The 25,575-nt window shown below is 33.9% G+C and overlaps 2 protein-coding genes across 7 annotated transcripts in view; both read left to right on the forward strand.

The window, feature by feature from the left end:
* The window catches only part of LOC145267074 (multifunctional protein ADE2-like), a 42,308-nt gene extending 32,818 nt beyond the window's left edge, over positions 1-9,490 (forward strand). For all 3 annotated transcript variants that reach the window (XM_080123037.1, XM_080123036.1, XM_080123038.1), the window contains exons 6-8: positions 1,397-1,574; positions 3,988-4,146; positions 9,194-9,490. In XM_080123037.1, the coding sequence (XP_079979163.1) occupies positions 1,397-1,574; positions 3,988-4,146; positions 9,194-9,354 (498 nt within the window). In that variant the 3' untranslated portion in view covers positions 9,355-9,490. The remainder of the gene's footprint in view (positions 1-1,396; positions 1,575-3,987; positions 4,147-9,193) is intronic.
* Positions 9,491-18,648: 9,158 nt separating this feature from the next.
* The window catches only part of LOC145267075 (CDK2-associated and cullin domain-containing protein 1-like), a 56,858-nt gene continuing 49,931 nt past the window's right edge, over positions 18,649-25,575 (forward strand). For all 4 annotated transcript variants that reach the window (XR_013864815.1, XR_013864816.1, XM_080123039.1 and 1 more), the window contains exon 1: positions 18,649-19,280. Coding sequence is in view for 2 of the 4 variants with exons in the window: in XM_080123039.1 (XP_079979165.1) it covers positions 18,845-19,280 (436 nt within the window). In the remaining 2 variants the exon portion in view is untranslated. The remainder of the gene's footprint in view (positions 19,281-25,575) is intronic.

A 25,575-nucleotide genomic window follows, 5' to 3' on the forward strand; every position in this document is an offset into this window, starting at 1 on the left:
GATGTCAAACCATGAAAATCAGTATGGTTTTGAGCCATGCACAATTCTCCTGATTGAAATATTTGAACAAAAAACATAATGCCTGAAGAACTAATTGTATAAAAACACAATTTATATAAATACTAGCAGAATTGTCCAGGTGTGGGGAGGGGGGGGGCTAAATCAAAACAATAAAATGGAAAATAAAGAATAAGCAAGCAAAAAAAAAATGGCATAAATAACCCTGTCTAAATGTTAAAACTTTATAATAAAAAAAAAAATCGTAACCACAAAAAAAATGGTACTTGTACAGTTTAATCAAGACATTGAAAAATGAATATATCGAAGAAGAAAAAAAAGGTAATATCGTACGTATCCGTTATGGAACAAAGTTCTCCAAAAAAAAAAAAAAAATCTAATTTCGTCAAGTAAAAATTTTTTTTTTTTTTTTTTTTTTTTTTTTTTTTTTAATGGAGGTCACCACTTATCAAAGCCCGGAAGCCACTTGGGGATAAGGGTTAATGCGTGTACAGTAATCAATGAGATAGTATCATAGTAATCATTAGTACTAGATATTTGATAGGCCGTCTTAAGAGAGCGGTTTGTCAGGAATTTGTTTATGTTGGACTTGAAGACGTCCAAGTTGTAGCCAGGTGGGAAATAGGCAAACGCAAGAGAGCTCCACAGTCGTGCACTTCTAAGAATGCTGCTCATGGAATCTACTTTTTGATTTAGGCACATAATAAAGAGTTGGGAAAATTAATGACAGTAGTTTCTGCTAGACTGGTGTTTTTCATGAAAGAGCTCAGATGAGCACTTGCCATGGAAATAACGGAAGAAAAGCTAGTAATAAATATGGGGAGGGAGTCTCAGCGCTCGACATTGTGTTACCTCCCCCATGGCGTGTTAAAAATTTCCATAATGGCTGACTTCAATGCGCTCTCATTAATGTGTTTTTCCGCTGAAAAAAAAATAAAAATAAAAACTACTCTATCAAATTAAATGTTTTTTTTTTTTTTTTTTTTTTTTCTCTCGGAGATCTTCAGTTCAAAACGAATACGTACAATATGGCCTTTTTTCGATATTTTCATTTACTATAATAATAAAAAAAAAAGTTTATTGATCAAAGCTGATTGCTTTCGGACGTTTCCGGAAAAATGCCACCAGAATTAGTTTCGCTTTTATTATACAAAAAAGCTTAATGCACATGCAGCGATCGAAAACTGTTGAATATTTATCTTTTCAAAGTCGAGCAAATTAGATAGGCGACCCTCGTAAACTCTCTAAGATATTATCATTTAGACTGAGAAGTCCAGCGAAAAAAAGCCTTTTACAGACATACATTTTCGCTTATATATGAGAGAGATATATTTATTTTTTTATTTTATTTAATTATTTATTTTTTTTAACCATGTAGGAATTGTTACCTGTTGTGCCATGCCAAGTGATTGTTGTAATGGGTTCAGGAAGTGATGCCGCTCATTGCCAAAAGATTAAAGACGCTTTGGACAAATTGTCTGTTCATTGTGAAATGCGAGTGGTTTCCGCGCATAAATGTACTGCACTCTCACTGTCTTTGCTGGCAGAATATGAAGGTATTTTTCTTTCTCTTTCTATAGGTTGTTTTTCATACAGGTAATTGCTGAAATATTGGGTTCTCATGCAGTTAAGCAGATATTTTTAAAAAATAAAGAAAAATCTGTGCTGATTATAGAATTAAAAAATTGCTTAATTTGATCAGGAAGTTTTTTTTTTTTTTTTTTTTTTTCGGGGGGGGGGGGTCGCCACAGGAAAATCAAATTTTATTAAAATGCATACATCCTGGCAATTTCAGCTATGAAGGGGGATAACTCATGCCAAAATTTGACAAGATTTTAAGTTTGGAATAATTTTACATATTTCCTTTTTCTTGTTTTTTTTTTTTTCCTTTTCCTTTAAAAAAAAAAACTGTTTAAGAATTAGTAAGATTTATTAAAACTTCACATGCGTGTGTTGACAAACTTTAAGAATCCAGAGTTCTCTACCCTCTCCCCCTCTTCAAAGCTAAAATTGCCAAGATGTCTGCATCACAAAGTGTTTTGTCTTCTACTTAATTAATTTTTTTTTTTTTTTTTTGTTTTGTTACACTGCATAAGCACCAAATATTGATTTGTAACTTAAAACAAAATGCTTTAACTGTTAAACAAAACTTTGACATAGCAGATGTCCGATCATAACGCCTACTAGACATTATTTTCAGTCTTTTACTTCCTAAGATGCTGGTTTTCCAAATCTCAGTTTTCCGACCTTGTGTGAAATCTTCACAAAGAAAGGAAGAAAAACATACTCCAGTCTCAAGAGGATGCTCAATAAGTATATTAGAATTGTTGACGTTGTAATCTGCAAGAAAGCAGTTCCATGGTACTGTTTCACGGATGAGAGCTTATTCTAACTAGCAGAGCTACTACCCAGCATTGCCTGAGGCAAGAATGTGAAATATTTCTAATCAAAACTTCTCTCTACCATGTTTTCTTTCCCCTCGTTCTTCCAAACCCTCTTATTTTTCCACGGCCCAGCCCATTCTTTGCTAGTTGGAGACACACGGTGCCTACAAGAGAAAATTGAATGCCTACTAGACACTATCTTTGAGTGTCTCGCTGTACATGGGTTTGTCAAGACAATCTGGTATGAGGATACTTTCCCCTACAAGTAAACCCTGACTAAATATTCAAAATCACATATTCACGGCTCAAATGAGATCTTGGTATTGCTAACCAATTGACTTTTAGGAGGAATGGTGCACCTTCTCCAAGTGATGTAACCTTATGTAATCACACAAATCTGGTTACTCACCAGACAAGATGAATTCTTGTTCTGGAATCCAGTAAGACCAAGTGACCACAAGGACGGTATACCAAAACACATTTAAATGGTCAATTGGGGAGAGGAAAATTATGTTCCTAATTTCTTTACTAACTCGGTATTTGAGACTTAAAGAACTTTAATGGAATATTTGAATATCTATCAACCTCTATCTCACAGAAGAGCTGTTGCGAGTTTGTTTCTGCTTTATCGTTATTTTCATGAAAAGTGTTCGACTGAGCTTCAATCTATGGTCCCCCCTCGCCAAACTTTCACAAGAAACACTAGACTAGCTGAAAACATTATCAATAATTTTCCCCACTCTTTATCTGTGCGTAAACCTAAACATAGATTCCATGATCAAAGCTTCTTTCTTAGAACTGCACGCCTGTGGAATTGTCTTCCGTTTTCCTGCTTTCCAGCTGTCTATAATATGGTTGTCTTCAAGTCCAACGTGAACAAGTTTCTGATGAGCCGTTCCACTTAAGTTAACAAATTTACCGAACTTCCATTACTATCGATTACTATATTGTCCTTTTTACTACTCTACACTCTTTAACCCTTATCCTTGAGTGGCCTATCGGCCTTGATAAGTGACACCTATGTAAAAAAAAAAAAAAAAAAAAAAAAAAATTATATAAAAATCAAGTGTTAGCTCCCAGATTTTTCAGGATTTTGAACTGAAGTAAAATAAAACCAAAGTGAAAAAGAAGTTATACTTAATTAAAAATACAAAATGAATAAAAAATATATTAAAAAATAAAATGACAAGGGAGGGAAGGGTCCTTCACTCCTATGCATCTGCTCATTTGTTCGCATTTTTCTCAATAACCACATTTTGGATTTTTTAAAATTTTGCACAAACATTAGTCATGGTGGAAGTAAATTTTTGCCAGAACAGATTTTCTGGATAACTCTGGTTACTCCCACTAGGGGGCATTATAGAGGTAAATCATTCATTTGTTTGCACTATTTTCTTGGAATTTTTTTTTTCACAAACATTAGTCATGGTGAAAGTAAGTTTTTTTCACTCATGGAGGGGAACTCCACATGCTTGGTTTGTTTAAAATGAAATAGTTTTAAAATATTAATGAACATCGTTTATAATTTGTGGTCAAATTAATTCCTATCAATCTTTATTTTAAAAATTCCAACATTTCTTTGCAGCTATAGGAATTCCGACAGTGTTTATTGCCGTTGCTGGACGTAGCAATGGCCTTGGACCAGTCATGGCTGGCAACACCACTTGTCCTGTTATTAATTGTCCACCTCTGAGCTCAAGTTGGGAACAGGAAGATCTTTGGTCTTCACTGAGAATGCCTTCAGGTATGTGAAAATGTTCTGTTTTAACCAATTTTCTCTGTTAAATGCTTAAGCTGGGTTTAGTTTCAGCCGATAAAATTAGATTTCTTAAAGTTATTAATCTTTTTTTCTTTTTTGTTTTCTTTTTTTCTTTTTTCTTTAACTTCCTTCCCAAGACTACGGAAACTTTAAAAAATAAAATTTTCCCTTAAGTTTAAAAAAGAAAAAAAATAATACTTGAATGTGCCAGTTTGATATATTTTTTTTTTTTTTTTTTTTTTTTTTTTTTTTTTTGTCGAAGGACATGTAACCATACCTCCCATAGACCTATCTATAGTGTTGGGTAGTTACTATCGTATCACAATCATTGTCTAGTCTTGGACCTTTTAAAGTATTCAGGCATGCTAGAGCCCCACATCTATCGTAAAATTTAGCTTGGAGGCACATAAACATGTGTGGACTCCAAGTCTGTGTGCAAACACTTTCCCACACTAACCAGTTTTCAGTAATACTAAAACAGTTCTTTTGCTCGCTGGGATGTCTCCAAGGTGGGTTGTCTGGTCACTCGCGGTACCAGTTGTTTCTTCTTTAACCAACGGTCTCCATTCAGCTGAAAACCCTCGTCACAGGATAGGTTTGTTTTGAAAATGTCAGTGAAAACACAAACACTTTACACAAGAAATGATTATCAAGTCACTGATAATGATTTTATAAAAATAATTATTCAGTTAATTTATCCCAAAAGTGTGTGTAAATAGCTTATTTTTTCTAATATAGAAATGCTATGAATGGTTTCTTTTTCCTTTTTTTCCTTTTCCTTTTTTCCTTTTCTTTTTTCCTTTTCCTTTTTTTCCTTTTCTTTTTTCCTTTTCCTTTTCCTTTTTTCCTTTTCCTTTTTTTCCTTTTCCTTTTTTTCCTTTTCCTTTTTTCCTTTTCCTTTTTTTTCCCTTTTCCTTTTTTTCCCTTTTCCTTTTTTTCCTTTTTCCTTTTTTTCCTTTTTTCCTTTTTTCCCTTTTCCTTTTTTCCCTTTTCCTTTTTTCCCTTTTCCTTTTTTCCTTTTCCTTTTTTTTCCTTTTCCTTTTTTTCCTTTTTTTCCTTTTCCTTTTTTCCCTTTTTTTCCTTTTCCTTTTTTTCCCTTTTCCTTTTCCTTTTTTTTTTCCTTTTCCTTTTTTTCCTTTTTCCTTTTTTTCCTTTTCCTTTTTTTCCTTTTCCTTTTTTTCCTTTTCCTTTTTTTTTCCTTTTCCTTTTTTTCCTTTTCCTTTTTTCCTTTTCCTTTTTTCCCTTTTCCTTTTTTCCCTTTTCCTTTTTTTCCCTTTTCCTTTTTTCCCTTTTCCTTTTTTCCCTTTTCCTTTTCCTTTTTTTCCCTTTTCCTTTTTTCCCTTTTCCTTTTTTCCCTTTTCCTTTTTTCCCTTTTCCTTTTTTCCCTTTTCCTTTTTTCCCTTTTCCTTTTTTCCTTTTCCCTTTCCTTTTCCCTTTTCCTTTTTTCTTTTCCTTTTTTTCTTTTCCTTTTTTTCCTTTTCCTTTCTTTTCTTTTCCTTTCTTTTCTTTTCCTTTTCCTTTTTTCCTTTTTCCTTTTCCTTTTTTTTTCCTTTTCTTTTCCTTTTCCTTTTTCCTTTTCCTTTTTTTCCTTTTCCTTTTTTTCCTTTTCCTTTTTTTTCCTTTTCCTTTTTTTTCCTTTTCCTTTTTTTCTTTTCCTTTTTTTTCCTTTTTCCTTTTTTTTTTCCTTTTCCTTTTTTTTTCCTTTTCCTTTTTTTTCCTTTTTTTTTTCCTTTTTTTTCCTTTTCCTTTTTTTTCCTTTTCCTTTTTTTTTCCTTTTCCTTTTTTTTTTTTTTTTCCTTTTTTTTTCCTTTTCCTTTTTTTTCCTTTTCCTTTTTTTTCCTTTTCCTTTTTTTTCCTTTTCCTTTTTTTTCCTTTTCCTTTTTTTTCCTTTTTCCTTTTTTTTCCTTTTTCCTTTTCCTTTTTTTTTTTATTAGTTCTCGGATATCACCTTTTCTGAAACTTTTTTTCTTCTTTCAAACCAATGCAAATCAATTCCTTTCTCTTAATACTAATTTTTTCCCCTTTATTTTTAACAAAGCAATGTTCTCATGTACCACTAAATTCATTGCAAACTTTCTGTCAACAACCTAGTTGACCTGTATAATCATTTCCCGTTTTTTATACTGATTTTTTAACTTATTTCTGGGAATTTTAATATCAGCTGTTTTCTTTTATTAGCTTAAAAGGAATTGTGAGAATTTAACCGGTAAGGTTATTCATCTTTGCCCAGGACTCTAACATTGTCATATATATAAACAAAGCAAAAGGAATTTGTTGAAAGCAAAGTTTTTTATCATGTTAATGAAGTAATGTGATAAGTTTCTAGATATTTATAACTTGTCAAATTTAAAAAAAACTCGTCTAGTTACAACCACTATCAAAAATTTCCCCCACTTCCTATCTGTGCCTAGATCTACATGCAAATTCCATGAACTTCTTTCCTATGTTCCACTGGGCTGCTCTCCATTTGACTACAGTAATGGTCATCAAGTCCAATGTAAACAAATTCTTGTTGAGAGCCCCCCCCCCCTCCATTTCTACCCCATTTTCACTACCAACTTAATACGCTGTCATCTTGATGACTGTTGTACGCTGATTAATCCCTATCCTCGTGTACTTTTGGACTTGATAAGTGGTGACTCATGTAAAAGAAATGAAAATACTCACATTTGATTAGTTTGTGTAGTAGTGTACACGTCTGTTGTCATTGTGAGAGGAGGCGTGTTCAATACTGAAACAAATGCACACTACAATTGCATTGTTTGAGCAGCAATTCTGGAGTTCGTAAAAAGTGACAACAAATTCTAATTTTTATTATTATTATTGAAATTAGTAAGACAAATATGAAGAATAAATTGGATGAAAACGCTACTGTATAGATGAGAAATATAAAGAATTAATTCATAGCATGAATGTAAAAAAAAAAAACGTAAGTCACTGAGCGAAATGTCTCTTGAATGTTGTTTTCCCAAAGGTTGCTCAGTTGAGTGCAAGGAGCAGAACTGCTTTCTAAAATCTAGTTTATCTGAAGAGAAATAGCGGAAGGCAGAAAATTACTTTTTTTTTTTTTTTTTTTTTTTTTCTTTTCACCCCCCCCCCCCCCTAAAAGGACAATTAAATTTTAATGAGATTGCCTTTTCCATGATTTGATTCTCGGGTATATATCCATTGATATCTTATGTTTTTATGTAGTGATGTGATTCTCGGTTAATTAATTGCGTCTGTGTTGGATATATACTTGAGTCAAAAAAGATGAAAAAAATATGCTGGTTTCATAGCCCTAATTATATCCCGCCATCTATTTCGCAGAGGAGGAGGGGTGCCAATGGAGATAACTTCATCACCCCTTAAAGTTTGTGAAAATTGGACAAGATTATTTTGAAACCTGGGCAAATACCTAGATAAATATTTTACATTTTTTTCATTTATTTTACAGGTACCCCCCTCCCCTCTTCATTCGCGCAATATACGATAGATCTCATTAATATTTGATTTTCCTTTGTTTAAAAATAAAAAAAAATGATCAAATATAGAGATTTTTCTTTTCTTTTTTTTTTTTAACTTAATTCCGTAATGTGTACATACAATAGAATTTATTTTATTTTTCTTTAATATCTTGATTAAACAAAACAAGTACCAAGAAAAAAATAGTAACAGGTTCCTTTTTTTTTTTTTTTTTTTTTTTTTTTTTTAATACTATTCCTAAATTTCGTTCAGCGTTGTAAATTTTTGTATAAAAAAATGACTCTTAGTAAAATGGAGTTATCCCCCCCTCCCCCATCAGACGAGTGAAAAGTTGAAGTAAAGTGTGACCTTCAACAATATACACCCATTAACAAGTCGAATACAATGAAGTAGTATTGCTTTTCTTTTGGTTTTGGACATGGTTTGTAAACCCGCGTTTATTCCTGTGGTGATCATCAGAATGAGGAAATGGGGAAACTTCAACGTCAGAAACCTACTTACTAGTGTGGGGATGATTAATCGGAACTTTTTGAGGTATCGGAATCGGAAAAATTTATGCATATTTTCCGATGCCAAAACGATTCTTTTAATTATCTTTTTATTTGATTTTGTTTAAAACAAAACCTTTCACTACTGGTAGTCATAATAAATATTCATTAATTTTAAACTAAGAGTAAAACTAAAATCTACAAATCCCTACACACAAGTGTTTTTACATTTGAGGGTTTGTTTGTTTGTTTTTTTTAATCGGGGGGGGGGGATAACAACTTAATAGTTCAATATTTTAGAGAATCATAAGAATCAGAATCAGTAATTGTACTAGAATCGTCCTATCACTATTTCTTACATTGCTTGTGTGTTACATTTCTGAACGTTTTGAGATGAGAATTGGTTATTTGGATTCGTTAAACTACTATTCTCACTTTGAGTGGCATTTTTACCTTTCAGTCAATGTAGCCTCCCGCATTTTTCAGGTGTATCTTGTCGAACTTGGGAATTTGGTCCTCCAAGGAATGTGGCACAGTGGTTAGAGTACTTGGAAGAATCAGTTGTAAAAGTGACCTTCTCTTGAAGATTCAATTCTCAGTGGGGGTGATTGAAAAATACAATTGCAAATTACTTACGAGCTCTATCCAGTCATGGCTGACAGAATGAGAGTAGGTGATTTCTGAAGTAAAGGATTTTGTCCAAATTCACGATACACTTGAAGGTCGGACCGAAACTTAAAAATGACACTCAAGTTGAAAAAGTCTGGAGAATCTAAATATTACAAATTATCAATCCTCATCTCAAAAATTCATTTTTCTATCGATTTTTTTTTTTTTTTTTTTTTTTTTTTTTCCAAAATGGTTGATCCTTCCTTCTATTTGGTCTTAACAATAGAATCCATTCTATTTTCTTTGCCTTTGTTTATTTCTTTTTAAAAAAAAAAAAAGTCAGATTTTACATCGCCGAAATCTTGTGAAAATGACACTCAAGATGAGAACAGTAGTCCGAAGAATCCAAATAATACAAATTGCTTGTGTTGTGTTTAATTAACTTTTCATTGTTTGTTTTTCTCCTGTAGGTCTTGGGTGTTCAACTATTATCAACCCAGAAATGGCCGCTTTGAATGCAGCCCAAGTCCTGGCTTTGGCCAACGGAAAACTCTGGTGCAAGTTGCGTGTGGCCCAGTTTAAATATTGGTTCAGCTGTAAAATTGCTGACATGAAACTTAGAACACAGTAAATGCCGCCGATCTTCAACGTGAAAATATCTTTTCTAAAACTCTTGTTCAATCTTTTCCCCATGACCATAACCAAATTGCTTCTGTAACTTTTGTTTAATAAAAGAAAAGTTGGTCTTTTTACTGACTTAAAAATAATTTTTTTAGTCTCGTCTTTTTAAGAAACCAGAAAGTTTGAAACCATGTGCTCCCCACTTGATAATTACCGTTGACACTGTCTTGTTCTAGTCTCCTCCATCTTCTGCTTTCATTCTGGCTGTGTAGTTGTTTCTCGCACATTGGTGACTGTCGATGGCAAGCCCTAATTCACAAGAATAAAAAAAATCTGTAAATATTAGTTGTACTCTATGGACAAATTTCTTTGGTTTACCTTTTGTAGAGGACAGGATGGCCTGCTTATGTAATTGGGATCCCATCCTACATGTTAATGAATTGCATCGTATGTGATTGAGAAACAAAGGTCACATAATAAAGACAAAACATACCAATATATATATTAGTGAAAGAATGTAGATTCATTTACATAAATATACATGAAGAAATGAATGTAGAAGGAATAAGAGTTCGTTGGCTAGAAAAAGGAATTAAGTAATGTTCCTATTTACAATGCCTCCCCACAGGACAGTTAGACACCAGGGTCGTTTTTTAACGTGGAGAAAAGGAACAAAAATAAAAATTGTCTCAGTCGTGAAGGATTTCTCCTCCACTGACAGAACACAAGAAATTGAAGTAAAGCATCTGAAGAGCAGATACTACACTTTGATATGTTAATGTTACTTGCAATTTATGAGAGGCTGACGATAGGTCGAGAGGGCTGGTTAGTGGCCATGCCAACCGGAGCGGCTCTTCCTTATGTGTGAACTGGTTGATGGTCCAGCATGAAAGAGGCAGAAAAATAAGCAACAGGAAGTGATGTGACTGTGTCAATCTCCGGTTACCAGAGTTAAAGGGCCGACAATCGAATTAGCCTGGGAATACAGTTTTGTGTTCGTTGGCTGGGAATTTGAATTTCCACACCTTTTGATAACTAGCTAGTTTCAGTTACTAGCCAAACCATGTGATTTTTGGAATACGACATCCCCGTTCTGTGACAAGTACGTACATTATAAAGATTTCTCTCTAGCATTTCAGCCCAGCATTGCCCGGGTGTTTGGAGGTGTATATTGAGCAAAAAAAAAAAAAAAAAAAGTCAATTTTTTTAAATTTTTACCCCTATTATGACCCCCTTAATATTTATTGTTTTGTGCTCAAATTAAGTTAAGTTAGATCCATGTCCAAGGAACCTATATCTAAAATTTCAAGTGTTTAGACCCCAAATTGTCGGAGTTTGGTAGAGTTCTCAAAGGTCAAATCGTTGAACTTTGACCCCTTAGCAGCCAAATTTCTGGCCGAAAACCCTTGTGATGACGACCGGTTCTACACATGTGTCAGATGACGTCATGATCTGATTTACTTTAAATAGTTGAAGAACTGACTAACTTTCATGTACCTCACATTAGCTCAGTTTGTTCGTTATCTAAACGTTTTGAGTTCGAATCGTGGTGTGAGTTTTTCTTTTTTTTTTTTACATTTAAATATTGAAGCAGTGTTATTTAAGCCATTTTTCACGTAACGTTCGTTTTTCTGTTTGTTTTTTTTTTTTTGTTTTTGTTTTTTTTACTTCACTTATTCTTAGCGACAACCAAAAGCACCCGGGTATCCACCAATTTTTTTTTTTAATTTTAATATCGAAACAAGCTTGTTTAAGGCATTTTTCATTTTTTTTTTTTTTCGATTTTTACATTTAACATCGTTCGTTTGCCTTACGTTAATTTTTTTTCTGTTTTTTTTTCACATTTTTTTTTGTTTTGATGACCCCCCCCCATCTCCCTGCTTAAGTTTTAACATTCGTTTGTATGTTTTCTTTTTTTACTTCGCTTATAACAAACAAACCTGGTCATTGACCTCATTTGCTGAATAGCTATTGCTTACGTCATCATCATCGTAATGCTCTACAACTTCCGTGCGGGCACCTGCCAATTTGGTTCTTACTTAAATAAATTCAAACATCTTTCAGTAACTCGTTCGGGTTCGATCCTACTCCCCCCCCCCCTCGTTTCTTTTTTATTTAAGAGCACACACACCTCCAACCACCCGAGCAATGCCGGGTACCCCTGCTAGTATATATATAAAAGCAAAAATGTGTATGTATGTTCGCTTTTTGTGTATGTCTGCAAAAGGCTTTTTTCCGGCGGATTCTCAAGGCCGTCACTCATTTTTAAAACTTTTTATATCACGTCTAAATAATCTACAGCATAACAACGGTGGTCGCCTCTCTATTTAATTTGCCCAACTTTGAAATATTAAATATTCGACATTTTCGGATCAGCACGTGTTGCTTTCGTTTTTCAGTATAAAAAAAAAGCGAAACTCTGTTCGAATCACTGGCCCACGGCCACACTTGCCCGCGCGCCTTCCGGGGCCCGGGTGACATGATCAAAGTGTAGTATCTGTTCCGGCAGATGCTGCAAGCTAGGACTAGCTATGACTAGCAAAGACCAGATGTGGGGGCAACCCCACATGCTTGACCTTTAACCAGCTCCCATTTCCCGCCTCTCGGGAGCTGGTCCCCTTTTTTCCCTTCCCCCTCCCTTGACTCCTCACAATAAAAATCGGCCTTGTGCCTAATTTGCTCGGTGGGGGAGCAAATAAATACCCACTGGCTCACGGCCAGTGGTCTTCAGAAAGCAGTGTAACGTTTGGTCAATGTCAGCTTATCATCATCATATCAAACGGTTGCTTTCATTTTGAGATGAGACACTCCCAATAAACGGAGCTGGTTTTCCCCAAAGTTAGGTAAAAACAAACAAACCGGGTTATTGATCTCATTAAAAACTGTCCCGCAGAAAATGTTAACTGCTATTGCTTACGTCGTTAACTCTACGACTTCTACTTGACGTCATTAAGTGCGGGCACCTGTCAATTCTCTTCTTACTTAAATAAATTCAAACGTCTTTCAGTAACTCATTCTGGCTGGCCGAGCGGTTAACATGTCATGTTTTTTTTTCACATTTTATTTTCCAACTTCGCCTCGGGGCTTAGGGTTCAATCCTACCTACTTACCAAACCTTTATTTATTTATTTTTTTACCCCTCACCCCCCTCCCCATGTTTCTTTTTGATTTAAAAGCACACACCTCGAAACACCCGGGCAACGTCGGGTACCCCCCGCTAGTCTCTTTATTAAAAGTCTAGCCTGGGTGTTTTGAGGTGTGTGTTGAGCAAAAAAACCTGGCTCAAACCCGTACTGCGAAGCAGGCCAAGAATGTGAAAAAAAAACTTGACGTCTTTGCTGCCAAACCGGAAGTGATGTAGGTTTAAATTAAGGCTAGACAATCGAAAAGAGGGGATGACTTTCGAAAATATTTGGTAAAAAAAGCGATCCTCTCTTTGTAAATAAGTGCCCAATTGAGGGTGAAGGAATTAATGTTTTTGTCCAATTTTTCGATATTTGTTGTCCAAAGGGTCGAGCTTTAAAACAATACTAATTTCGTGAAAATCTGTTGTCTCTGTCGAAAGTTTTAGGCAGACATACATACATGCATGCATACATACATTTAAACAGATAGGTGGGATTTATATTATAGACTAGCAGGGCTACCCGGCATTGCTTGGGACCATATAAACAATGAGAAAATTGAAGTTGATTTTGAACGTATTTGTAATTCTTCTTAGGAGAGAGAAATTTTAATGTCTGTATCATTTGCTTTTTCGAGCAAAAGATATTTTACCTATCCTACGACGGCTATTTCACATGTATGAAATAATTGTACATTCCCTTGAACAAGCAATTTACAGCATGTATATGAAATAATTTTACCTTTGCAGGGATGGATAAGATATAACACATATTTAAAATAATTTTACCTACCCTCAGACGGGTAATTTAAATACATACATGAAACAATTTCACATACTGTCAACAGGTATTTTATAACATGTTAAATAATTTCTCATACCACCAAGGCTACCATAATTTTAAGAAAACTGAATCAATTTTGAGAAGATGAATCATTAGGATTTCCAAATTAGTACATAAATACATTATCTTGGTTAATGATTAGGCAACCATTGCTTCATAATGAATTTCAACATTACTGTTCACTATCGGCACTATTATTGTAAGAAAAATTGACATTTTTTTTTTAAGATGTCTCAGCAGGATTTTCAAATTAATGCATAAATACATTGATACAGTTAGGATTAGATAACCCTTGCTTCATTATCAAATTCCACATTACTGTTTCATTTTCATTCCCCACTACCGACACCAAAATTTATTAGAAAGAAATACATAATTTTCGGAAGATTTCTCAGGTTTTACAAACAAATGCACAAATATGTTAAGTTTAGTGATTAGGCAATCTTTGCTGCACTACAAAATTCTACATTATGACTACCTACACCATATTTTTAAGTGAAATGATATCATTTCTTGAACATAACTAAGCAGGTTTTCCAAAACATTATAGAAATGAATTGACACAAACGGTGATTAGGCAACTTTTACTTTACCATGAATCTCAATATTAATGTAGTTCTCCCTTCCCACACACCGACAACATAATAGGAAGAGAAATTATATTTTTTTCGGAATATGATTCCACAGGTATTCTATATTTTTGGAATAACATTGTGAGAGATTGCTTTGTGATCCCAAAACGGACATTACTCTCTCCAACGCAACCCCAAAAGAGAACTCCAGAGAACGTTTAAAATTTACGTAATCATGCTTCTTTCTACCCACCACTACAACCATCACATCGTTCCCGGATGATAACATTAAAAATTCAACAAAATATGGAACACTCCCTACAGAAACTGGCCTAGTATAAACTTTCATAGAAAACCAACAAGATATATGAATTTATCTAATTTTGAGATCGTAAACTGTTTCACCGATATACTGAAGCGACTTCATAAATAAAGTAATTTTGAGATTGAAAATTGTTTAAACCATTTACGGGACAAACTTTATATTCTACCACCCTCATTTAATCCAGAGCAATGTTTGGTATTCTGCTAGTATATATTTGCTTCTATTTCCTTCAATCCCGGGCAACGCCGAGGATATTGCTAGAATATTTTCTTACCCATCTCATTCAATCTTGAGCAACGTCAGGTATTGTGCTAGTGTAGCTATCTAATAAAATCCAGGGTGACGCTAAGTATTCGTTTATTCTATATTTGTACCTATCTTAATCAATCCCAGGCGATGCCAGTTATTCTTCTTCTTATTATTATTATTATTAGAATGGCTGGTATTTTGCTTGTATATATTTCCACCTGTCTCAATTAATCCCGGGTGACGCCGGGTATTTTGCTAGTATATATTCTCACCTATTTCATTCCATCCCTGGCAATGCTGTGTATTCTGCTAGTATATATCTCCATCAATCTCATAACATCTCAGGCGATGCAAGGTACTCTGCTAGTACATATTTCAATCAATCTCGTTCAATCCCTAGTGATAACGAGTATTCTGCTAGTATATATTTCCACTTATCTCATTCAATCCTGGGCAATGCCAGGTATTCTGCTAGTATATATTTGCATCTATCTCATTCAATCCCAGGTGACACCGTGTATTCTGCTAGCATACATTTGCATGTATCTCATTCAATTCCGGGTGACTCCAAGTATTCTGCTAGTATATATTTGAACCTATCTCGTTCAATTACAAATTTAAATATGTTTTGGTATACCTTTCTTGTGATCACTTGGTCTTACTGGATACCAGGACAAGAATTTATCTGGTCTGGTGGAGTAACCAGATTTGTGATTACTTGAGGTTTTTCTAGTTTCCAGATCAAATCATTTTAAGTGGTGAGAGGAACCTAGTAAGCAAATAGCAAGTCAGACATGATTTTAAGAACATATCTAGATACGAGTGAACACTGGTGAAGCTTTTACCACACATGATTTTTGACGGATGTTGTAAAGTGTTTTATTTTACTTCAATTGAAAGTTCTCAGAAATCAAGAGGCTCTAATTCCTGGGGCTCACACTTGATCTCTATATGAGATACATAGATATTCAAATATTCTATTAAAGTTCTCCTTTACCTCTCAATTGTTGAGCTAGTAAAGAAGTCGGGAACATAATTTTGCTCTCTCCAATTGGCCATCTCAATATGTTATAGTATAGCTTTCTTGTGGTTACTTAGTCTTACTTGAGTTTTTTTTTTTGTTTTTTTGTCTTTTTTCACCCAAAACAAGGCACAGTGCCACTTTGAAATAGGGGCTACTATTTGGGACATAAGTTGCAGGGGCGTTATGAAGGGTGATGGGTAGCAAGATGTCTGTTCACATTACACTTGAACTTCTGCATGGCAGTACAGTTGGGAAAGCAGAATTCCGGAAAGGAGTTCCAAAATCTAGCAGTTCTGGGGAAGAAACTATTGGAGTAGAAGGCTTTTTTTACCCCTAGGGATCTTTAGCTGTATATATCTGGCATTGTCATGTTAAAATATATTGCCGAGCAAAGGTTTTAGTCGATTACTATTTAAGATAGGTTGAATATATTAAATTCTTACAATTTTCCTGAAATTCTTCCACATGTTGAATTTATGGAAGCATTAAACTAATCATTTTGTCTTACAATTAATCAGAAGTGACTTTTGTAGGGCGATTTTGTATTTTTTTTTTTTTTTTTTTTTTTACACAAGCATCACCACATTATCAAGGCCAAGAGGCCACTCAAGGATAAGGGTTAAAGAGTATACAGTAGAAATTGGATAATATAGTAATCATTAGTAATGAAAATTCGGTAAATTTGATAACTTATATGGAACGGCTCATCAAGAACTTATTTACGTTAGACTTGAACACAACCATATTGTAGTCAGCCGGAAAGCAGGAAAACGGAAGACAATTCCACAGGCGTGCAGTTCTAAGAAAGAAGCTTTGTTCATGGAATCTATGTTTAGGTTTAGGCACAGATAAAGAGTGGGGGGAATTATTGATAGTGTTTACAGCTAGACGAGTGTTTCTTGTGAAAGTTTGGCGAGGGGGGGACCATAGATTGAAGCTCAGTCGAACACTTTCCATGAAAATAACGATACATCAGAGACAAACTCGCAACATCTCTTCTGTGAGATAGAGGTTGCAGGGAAGAGAAAAGGACATCTCCTACGAGGCTATGAAGTCTATTTTGAACTATATCAAGGCAGGACAAGTCCTTTCTAGCAGCTCCTGCCCAGATGTGGCAACAGTATTCCATCCTTGGACGTACTTGGCTCTTATATAGATAATAGATAGAGAACTGTATCAAAACTTTATTGTATTAAATAAAATAGTTGAAAAAGAAATCATTTTTTTCTCACAGTTAATCAAAAGGAAATTTTCCAGGGCATTTTTGTAATTAATCAGAAGTGACTTTTACAACGCATTCATTATCAAGTCCAAATATCAATTTCTTTTTTGTTATTAATGTTTTTGTAATGTTAAATGTTTTTGTTGGTTTTAATGTCCCAAATTCTTGTATGAAAAAAAATTGAGTGGATTTCTTAGTAAAATGAAGTTATCTTCCTCAGACCAATAACAAATTATCCGAAAGCTATAAAACACAGCCATCTATAATATAAATCTCACCTGTCTATTTAAATGCATGTATGTGTGAATGTTTGTATGTCTGCCTAGTTTCATACAAATCAGTTAACGTTTTCAGTGTCATGTCTGCTTGAGGGTGTGCAAGTCACTGGCAGGGCTAAAAAGCCATATTCGGGCACATGGATTTTAGTGACTGAGGGAGTGGCTCTTGTCTGACAAGACATTGCAATCATCATGTCTGCCTAAAACTTTTGACAGAGGCGACAGATTTTCACGAATAAAAACATTAATTCCTTCACCCTCAACAGGGCACTTTTCTACAGGGAAGGGTCGCTTTTTTTGCCGATATTTTTGAAAGTCATATCCTCTTTCCGATTGACTAGCCTTAATTTAAATCTTCGCCACTTCCGGTTTGACGATTGACACATCGGCAAAGACGTCACTTTTTTTTTTTACTTTCTTTTCCTCCTTTGTGGTATGGGTTTGAGTCTGCTTTCCTACTACCACTTTTTTTTGCTCAACACATACCCCCGGGCAACTAGGCTAGTCTTTGTATATAAAAATTAAACAGAAAATAACTCTCAGATTTTAAAGGATAAATAACTCTGAAATAAATAAACTTACTTCCATTTTAAACGCAACTCATGTCTGTAATAATAATAATTTAAAATACATTAAATTACATATTAATTAAATTGAAAATAAATTAAATAAATCAACTTCATAGAATAAACAATTAATAACTAATTATTAAAAAAGATTTTCTTTAATGTAATATGCAAATGAGATTATTCCTTGAATTGTAGATTTCCTTTGAAAATTAATTTGTGAAGCTGTGTAAACAAATAGACAGGTATACGACTTTATTATAATAGATGTTGGCGTACCAAAGCCAGAAAACAGGCCACAATACCAATTTTCCAACTCTCAGGAAAGCAAGATTCGGCAATGCATTTGTTGTAGAGTTTGGAGAGGACATATATTGGTGTGAACAATCTTGAAAAACTTTGGTGGAACAAAAAAAAGAATTTAGAGTGGGGGCTCAGTTTCGCATGTAAATTTAAAATGATCGCTCCTATTTTTTTTTGGGGGGGGGGCTACTGTTTCAAACGCAATTTCTGGTTTACTGCTAGAAGTTAGAATGATCCGGAAATGAGGGATCATTTTACATAAAATTTATATGCAAAACTGATCCCCCGTTCTAACTTCTTAAATAATTGTTTGCTTCGTTTTTCTTCTCTCCAAGTGTTTTTTTTTTTTTGTTTTTTTTTTGTTTTTTTTCCCGCGGTGTTCACACGTAATCGCTAAAAAAAGTAGAATCTATTTTTTGTGTGTGGGTAATTTACCCTGATTTTTTAATTTATTAATATTTAAAGAAAAGTATAAATTAATGTTTTAAGCATTTATATAAATTAAACTATCTGGTATTTTTAATTTATTTAAGCTATTTCATGTAATGGCCATCATTAAAATGTCCACTGACTTTTAGATTCGATTTCTATACCGGTTTTATGGAAAAAAAAAGACAACTGAATCGCTTTACGATAGTTGTCGTAAAACAATAATACTTTCTTTCCCTCTCTTTCTTTCCCTGTCTTTCTTTCTTTTTCTCTCTCTTTTTCTTTCTTCCCCTCTGCCTCTATTTCTTTTTCTCTCTCTGTATTTCTTTCTTTCCCCCTCTCTCTCTCTCTCTCTCTCTCTTTTTACAACTGTCAGTTATTTGCCGCAAACCGGTCTGAAATGGCCGACATCTGATCTGTTTCTCCTTGTATCTGCGTCAATATTATTACTTAGACTGTCAAAAAATTTCATTTCTTTTTTTTTTTTTTTTTAATCTGACTGGGCTTTTTTTTCTTGGAGATAGCTGCATTTATTTTTTTAAAAGAGTGTTCCGAGGGTAAAGAATGGATGAAGAGCCCATGGAAGCGACTGCTGAAGACCTCAATATCATTCACCAACATCATCATCATCGCCAGCATCATTCACAACAACACATCGGTGGCCCCACTACGCGGATTGTGCCCCGGGGGTCTCAGGAGATGGCAGGCGGTGATGCCCAGCGACTGATTTCCTCCTCCTCCTCTTCGCCGGTCGATGACGACAAAGAACACCCCCATCATCACCAGCAACCCCACACTCATCCCTGCCGACCCCCAGACGATGAGACAACAACGACCCCCCAACAAAATCCGACGAACCCCCCGAATAATAGTATTAGCAACCTGACCCCCACAAGTCCGGCCACCAACATTATCCAACAACAGGAACCAGCAGACCCCAACGGGGCACAAGATTCTCGGAAACCCACAGGGGTGCCCCTACTTCGACCAGGAAATATGGGTAAGAAGGAAAAGGGGCATTTTATTTTCTTGACAATAATAATAACGCTTATCCAGTTTTTACCCCGATATTAAAAAATTATAATTGCACAAAAGCTGAATTATGTACTTACCTGTGAGGTTAAAAAAGAGGGAAGGTTGTTTTACAATCTACAGAGGTACGAAAAAGTTTTCAAAAAACAAACATATAACAAATAAATGTTATCAACGGCAAGATAAGTTGCTTTTCTACCTAGCTGGATAAGATTTTAGTGTTTTTATTTAATGTAAAATGTTTATTCGGTTCGAAAAACAAGTAACATTTTGCGCAACCGAAGAACAAGAAAAAAATATCCGCGATATCTTGGAAGTATCGATAAACTCTTTAAAATAAGAAATAAAACAAAATGGTGCTAGAAACCCACCCAATAAATGTCACGGTAACATTTATTGGGTGGGTTTCTACCACCATTTTATTTTATTTCTTATTTTGAAGTGATTATCGAGACTTCAAAAATGTAAATAGATATGGCGGCCATTTTTTCTTGTTCTCCGGTAGCGCGTAATATTACTTGTTTTTCGAACCGAATAAATATTTTACATTAAATAAAAACACTAAAAACTTATCGAGTTAGGTATAACGGTAGCTTATCTTGCTTTTGATAGCATTTATTTGTTATATATTGGATTTTTTTTGACACTTTTTCGTACGTCTGTGAATTGTAAAACAAACCTAAAACGAAACTGTGCACCAAAATTTGCGCACATTCATCCAGTATTTTTATTTTTATGTAATAAAAATCAAACTTGATTAGTAGACGATTTCTAGCCAGTATTTTAGGTGCTTGTTAAGACAGAGTCAATAGATCGATTTTTTTTTTAAGTACTTACTTGTCATGTCGAAAATAGTCATATATTAAAAAATTACGAAAATTCATCGAGTAGGAAATTATTTATAGTTAAAAGTAATTTTTATGAAAGATTGGGAAAAATGACATTTCCCTAGATGTGAACACCGTGAAGATTGCAAATATAGGGGACATACTTATTTCCCTTTTCGTTACTTTAGGTTTTGTTTTAGTTAAAAGCAATAGACTTTTTAAAAAAAATTTGAAATAAAAACACTATAGCAGTTGTTCGTCGAACAACTGCTTGTTCGATGAATTTTTGGATATATTACCATTTTCGACATGACAAGTAAGTACTGTTACTTTTGCTTAAAACCACATATTAAAAATAAATTGATCTGTCGACTATCTTAACAAGCACCTATTTTTATGACTGTGTGTTGAATTATGTCCCTTGATTATTGATCAATTGTAAGCAGAATATGGCGGACGAGACATTTCGCCGTTAAAATGTGCTTTTTTTTTGTTAAAAAGATACTTGATGAATTTGTGTAATTTTCGGTGTACTGTTATTTATTTATTTTTTTTATTTTTAATCGAACACTTAAGTGCATTATAAAATGTTTGCATAATTTTTTTTTTAATTTTTACAATCAGGGTAAAATTGGATAAGCGCCTAACATTAAAAAAAATGATTCTAAGCCACATTTGTTATTAATTAGACCGTATCATGGCATGAAGAGTGTATATTCCAAATATCATTAAAAAAAAATGGCACTTCTGTATGTCAGTGTAGCATCAGAGACGAGTTATCGACCTCTGTTCTTAGAAAGAGAACTGCCATCTAACGGCCATTATGTGAACCTCAAATATAAACAAGTGTTTACGATAACGCAAAAATATATAACGAAATAAATAACGCAAAAAATATATGAAAATCGAAACATTTATTGTATAAAAAATGTATCAAAATATAATTTGAATGTATTAATATAATTTCTTTTTCAATGAATGATGCATAACTAAAAATAAATAATAAATATGAAACATTTATAGATTGTTTTTAGAATTATTATTTTTTTCCGGTAAGGGTGTATAAAAATGTAGCAAAATACAATTTAAAAAACATGAAACATTTATAAGAGTATATATATATATATATATATATATATATATATATATATATATATATATATATATATTTGTACAGAGAAATTGTATAAAAATATATAAAAAATATAATTTTGGTTTGCACTAACTTTTAGAAAAGGAGGGAGAGTTATCGACCCCTGACAAGTGACATCCGTCGGCGGTTCTTGAAACTAAAATAAGAACGTTTAGCTCATGTCACCGTCATGCATAAGTGCCAAAAAATTATTTAGATAAAACAAATTTGTCGTTTTTTACCGATAAGTGGTAGCCGAGGCCATGTTTCTCTAGAGAACACAATAAAGGGAGGTAATCAGTGACCATTTTGACAGTTTCGATGTGCATTTGAATTGTCTAACGATTTGTTGATTTCATTTTTTTCACCCGCATCGAAACAGTAAAATTTGATTTTCTTGAATAAAAATAAAATTATTTGATCATATTACGTGATTTTTGGAATTTTTCATCTTCGTCACGTGACAGTGATATACATCATACAGACATTTCTGTATTCTCTTTAGTTTTAAACTAATCTGGGTGCCCGGTGTTGCCCAGGTGTTTGGAGGTGTGTGTTGAGCAAAAAAAAAAAAGTTGTAGCAGGCAGGCAAGCTTGAACCGCGAAAGAGGGAAAGAATGTGGAAAATAAAATCGTGACATCTCTGCTGTTGCACTCATCGGCAAACCGGAAGTAAATAAGTTTAAATTAAGGCTAGACAATTGAAAAGAGGGGATGACTTTCGAAAATACGGCGAAAAAAAACAATCCCTCTCTGTAGAAAAGTGCCCAGTTGAGGGTGAAGAAATTAATGTTTTGGGCAAATTTTTCGATATTTGTCACCTAAAGGATCGAACTTTAAAATGATACCGATCTTCTGAAAATCCGTCGCCTTTGTTTTAGGCAGACATATAAACATACATACATTTAAATAGGTGAGATTTATATTATAGCAGATTAAATATTTATAAAAAATCTTTTGGAATTTCCAGGTTTTCTTAAATATATAAAACTGTCCGTGTTGGCAGACAAGTTTACATGGTGATGTCATAATGTAGTATATCCACCTCTCTTCCCCATATCTCTCTCTCTCTCTCTCTCTCTCTCTCTCTCTCTCTCTCTCTCTCTCTCCATTTTTCTTTTCCCTAATTTCTCCATCTCTCTCGCTTTCTCCATCTCTCTCTAGCCCTCTTTCTCTTATATCCTTACTCCTCTCTTTTTATCTCGCCTTCCTCTCCCTACACCCTCACTGTTGCTCCCATCTCTTTTTTTCTTTATCTTTTACTTGTTCTCCTCCTCTCTTTCCCTTCTTCCCTCTTTCTCTTTTCTACCTTTACCTTCTCTTTCTTCCCCATCTCTTCATCTCTATCTCTCCTCCTCCTCCTCTCTCTCTTCTCCTTACCTCCTCTCTCTCTCTCTCTACATCTCTTTTCCTCACTTTTCTTCCTTTTTGCTTTTAATTATTTACATCATTCCACTTCTCTCATTATTTCTTTATCCAATCAGCTAAAACATTCAAAAGCTAACTTAATAGCAAGCAAGATAAGATTGTCAAAGTCAGTTTTAGTCGATTACTAACAGGCTTCCCCGCGTTGGCCAGTCATAAGATACGCTTAAATAGGGTTTTTTCATTCATGCAGATTACATATTTATTACGAAAGAAACAATTTTCTATTGATTATTATATTGAACCTAATATATAGTAAACTAAACTAAAAAAATATGACTTGGGTGCCATCAGCTAGAATCGAAACCAAAACATACAACTCTCCACCCTCATTCTTTAGTCGCTGAGCCATGCTCATACGCACATATATATATATATAAGAACAAGTAGTTAATAAAATATGTTAAAAAACACTTTAAAAAAGAGTTAAGAAGCATATTTAATTTTAAAAAGGAAGCACAAAATAAGTTGATAGTCCTTAATCCGCGGAGTTTTGAAGAAATTTTTTATTATATTTTTTTTTGCCAACTTTAAAGCAAAAAAAGGGGTCAACTGAAATATATAAGTTATTACTTATTATTATAAGCTCTATTTCTTATTTGGTTTTATTGAGCTTTTACATCTGGTTGAGATTACTTTATAAATATTTACTCTTCAATATTTATAATATACTTTAGTTTTACCATCTTGGATTATTTTGGTAAACTTAACTGTAATTCTTATTTTATATATATATATATATATATATATATAGAGAGAGAGAGAGAGAGGGAGGAAATATCCGACTAGCTTCGTTGAAACTAGTCGGATATTTCCTCTTCTTTTTGAGGATTTCCCCTTAGCTGAAACAATATGTAAACTCTTTCTGGACTCACAGTAATAAATTTCCTACTACTCTGGCTACACATTGAGCACTCTAGTCCGGTTTTTTTCACCACTGGTAAATATATATATATATATATATATATATATATATATATATATATATATATCGGTTCTTATTGTCAGGCACTTTACATTGAAATGAAATAAGTTGATCACTTAAGCCCAAGTGCGCAGATTGTGATGTTAAAAATAAAATCATAAAATCACGTTTGGTCTTCTTGAATGACATTTACACTTTATATAAATGTTAATTTCAACTATATTTCTCGCTGTGGTTAATGTTGGCCGAGCGGTTTGTTCTTTGCTAATGAAGTCAGAGATGGCTTCGTGGCCGGGTTCGAATCTCCCGACCGGTAGTAATCGTGACTCCCTACACTGATGATTTCCGAAAGGATGAAACACTAGTGTCTGTAGGTATTAAAAATAAAAATAATTATAGTAATAATAATAAGCGGGACCAGTGGAAATTCCACGGCGGCATCTTCCATATGTAATATATTGCTGCTGGGCATCCTGTGGGCGTTCAGTATGAATGAAGACACCATCATATTATTCTAGCCCTTTTGTTAAACCTGAATCGTCCCCCACCCTTAGCTTTGATATATTGTCTGGGCTGATTATTTCATTACAAACACATCAATAAATTAACTCACGTTTCATCATTTTTCATAATTCTTGGCTATGTTACTAATTTCAACAATCATTTTTCATACTTTAAACCCACATTATCACCCCATCCTTACTAAAATAATAACTTTGATATATTGTCTGGGTTGATTGTTTAATTACAAACACATTAATCAATTCCGGGTATTCTTATAGTATATATGTTCCACCTATCTTATCCAATCTCGGGTTACGCCGCATATTCTGCTAGTATATATCTTCCACCTGTCTCATTCGATCCCGCACGACGCTGGGTATTCTGCTACTCTATGTTTTCCACCTATCTCATTAAATCCTGGGCGATGCTGGGTATTCTGCTAGTATATATTTGCACTTATCTCATCCAATCCTGAGATTGACTTCATGTCCGCTACCCCACTGTTAAAAATATATATGAAATAAAGTAATGTTTAAATCGTAAACGGTTTCAGTCATTTCTGGGACTAACTTCATATCCCCCCACCCTACTGTTAAAAATATACCTAAAATAAAGTAATGTTTAAATCGTAAACAGTTTTGACCATTCCTGGGACTGATTTCATATTCCCCACTCCACTGTTAAAAATATACTTGAAAAAAAGTAATTTTTAAATCATAAACTGTTTCAGCAGCTTTTCAAAATTAATACATAAAAACATTAACACGGTTAGGGATTAGGCAACCATTACTTCAACATGAATTTCTGATTGCAGTATCAGTCTTAGCATTCCTGTGACTTTAATTCCTCCCTCCTTAAGAAGAGTTTTTGCAATTACTGCCATGAGGATATTAAGGACGATAATATAAACTCAGGATTACTTGATATATTTACATAATTTTTGGAATGTGACAAATAAGCCTCTAGCGTGCACTGATCCAATTACCTGATTTTTGGAATCAGCAGTACATCCATGTGATTTTTGGAATATGACATATTATGTCAATGTAGTACCTCATAAATATATTATATACATCTTCTTAAAAGATAATAACTTCATCACTGGAAGTAAACACGTCAAACTATCATCCCTTCCTACTTGAAATGAAGGTGGAGATTATGCCTGGGATCTCATTAAACACTCAACAAATCCATAAACTCACATTTAGTATAATCTATATATTAATATGATAGCTTGTGTGTCCTTAAATCTCAACCAATGAAATTTGTCAGAAAGCGTGGCACACAAAAATACACACACGCTATCGTATTAATATTTTTTTTTTTTTTTTTTTTTTACATGGGGGTCATCACTTATCAAGGCCCAGAGACCACTCAAGGATAAGGGTTATTGCGTGTACAGTAATCAATGAGATAGTATTGTAGTAATCATTAGTATTGGAGATTTGAT

This window comes from Euprymna scolopes, chromosome 42 (assembly GCF_053919585.1).
Source record: "Euprymna scolopes isolate OS-2025 chromosome 42, ASM5391958v1, whole genome shotgun sequence".
Taxonomy (NCBI): Eukaryota; Metazoa; Mollusca; class Cephalopoda; order Sepiida; family Sepiolidae; genus Euprymna; species Euprymna scolopes.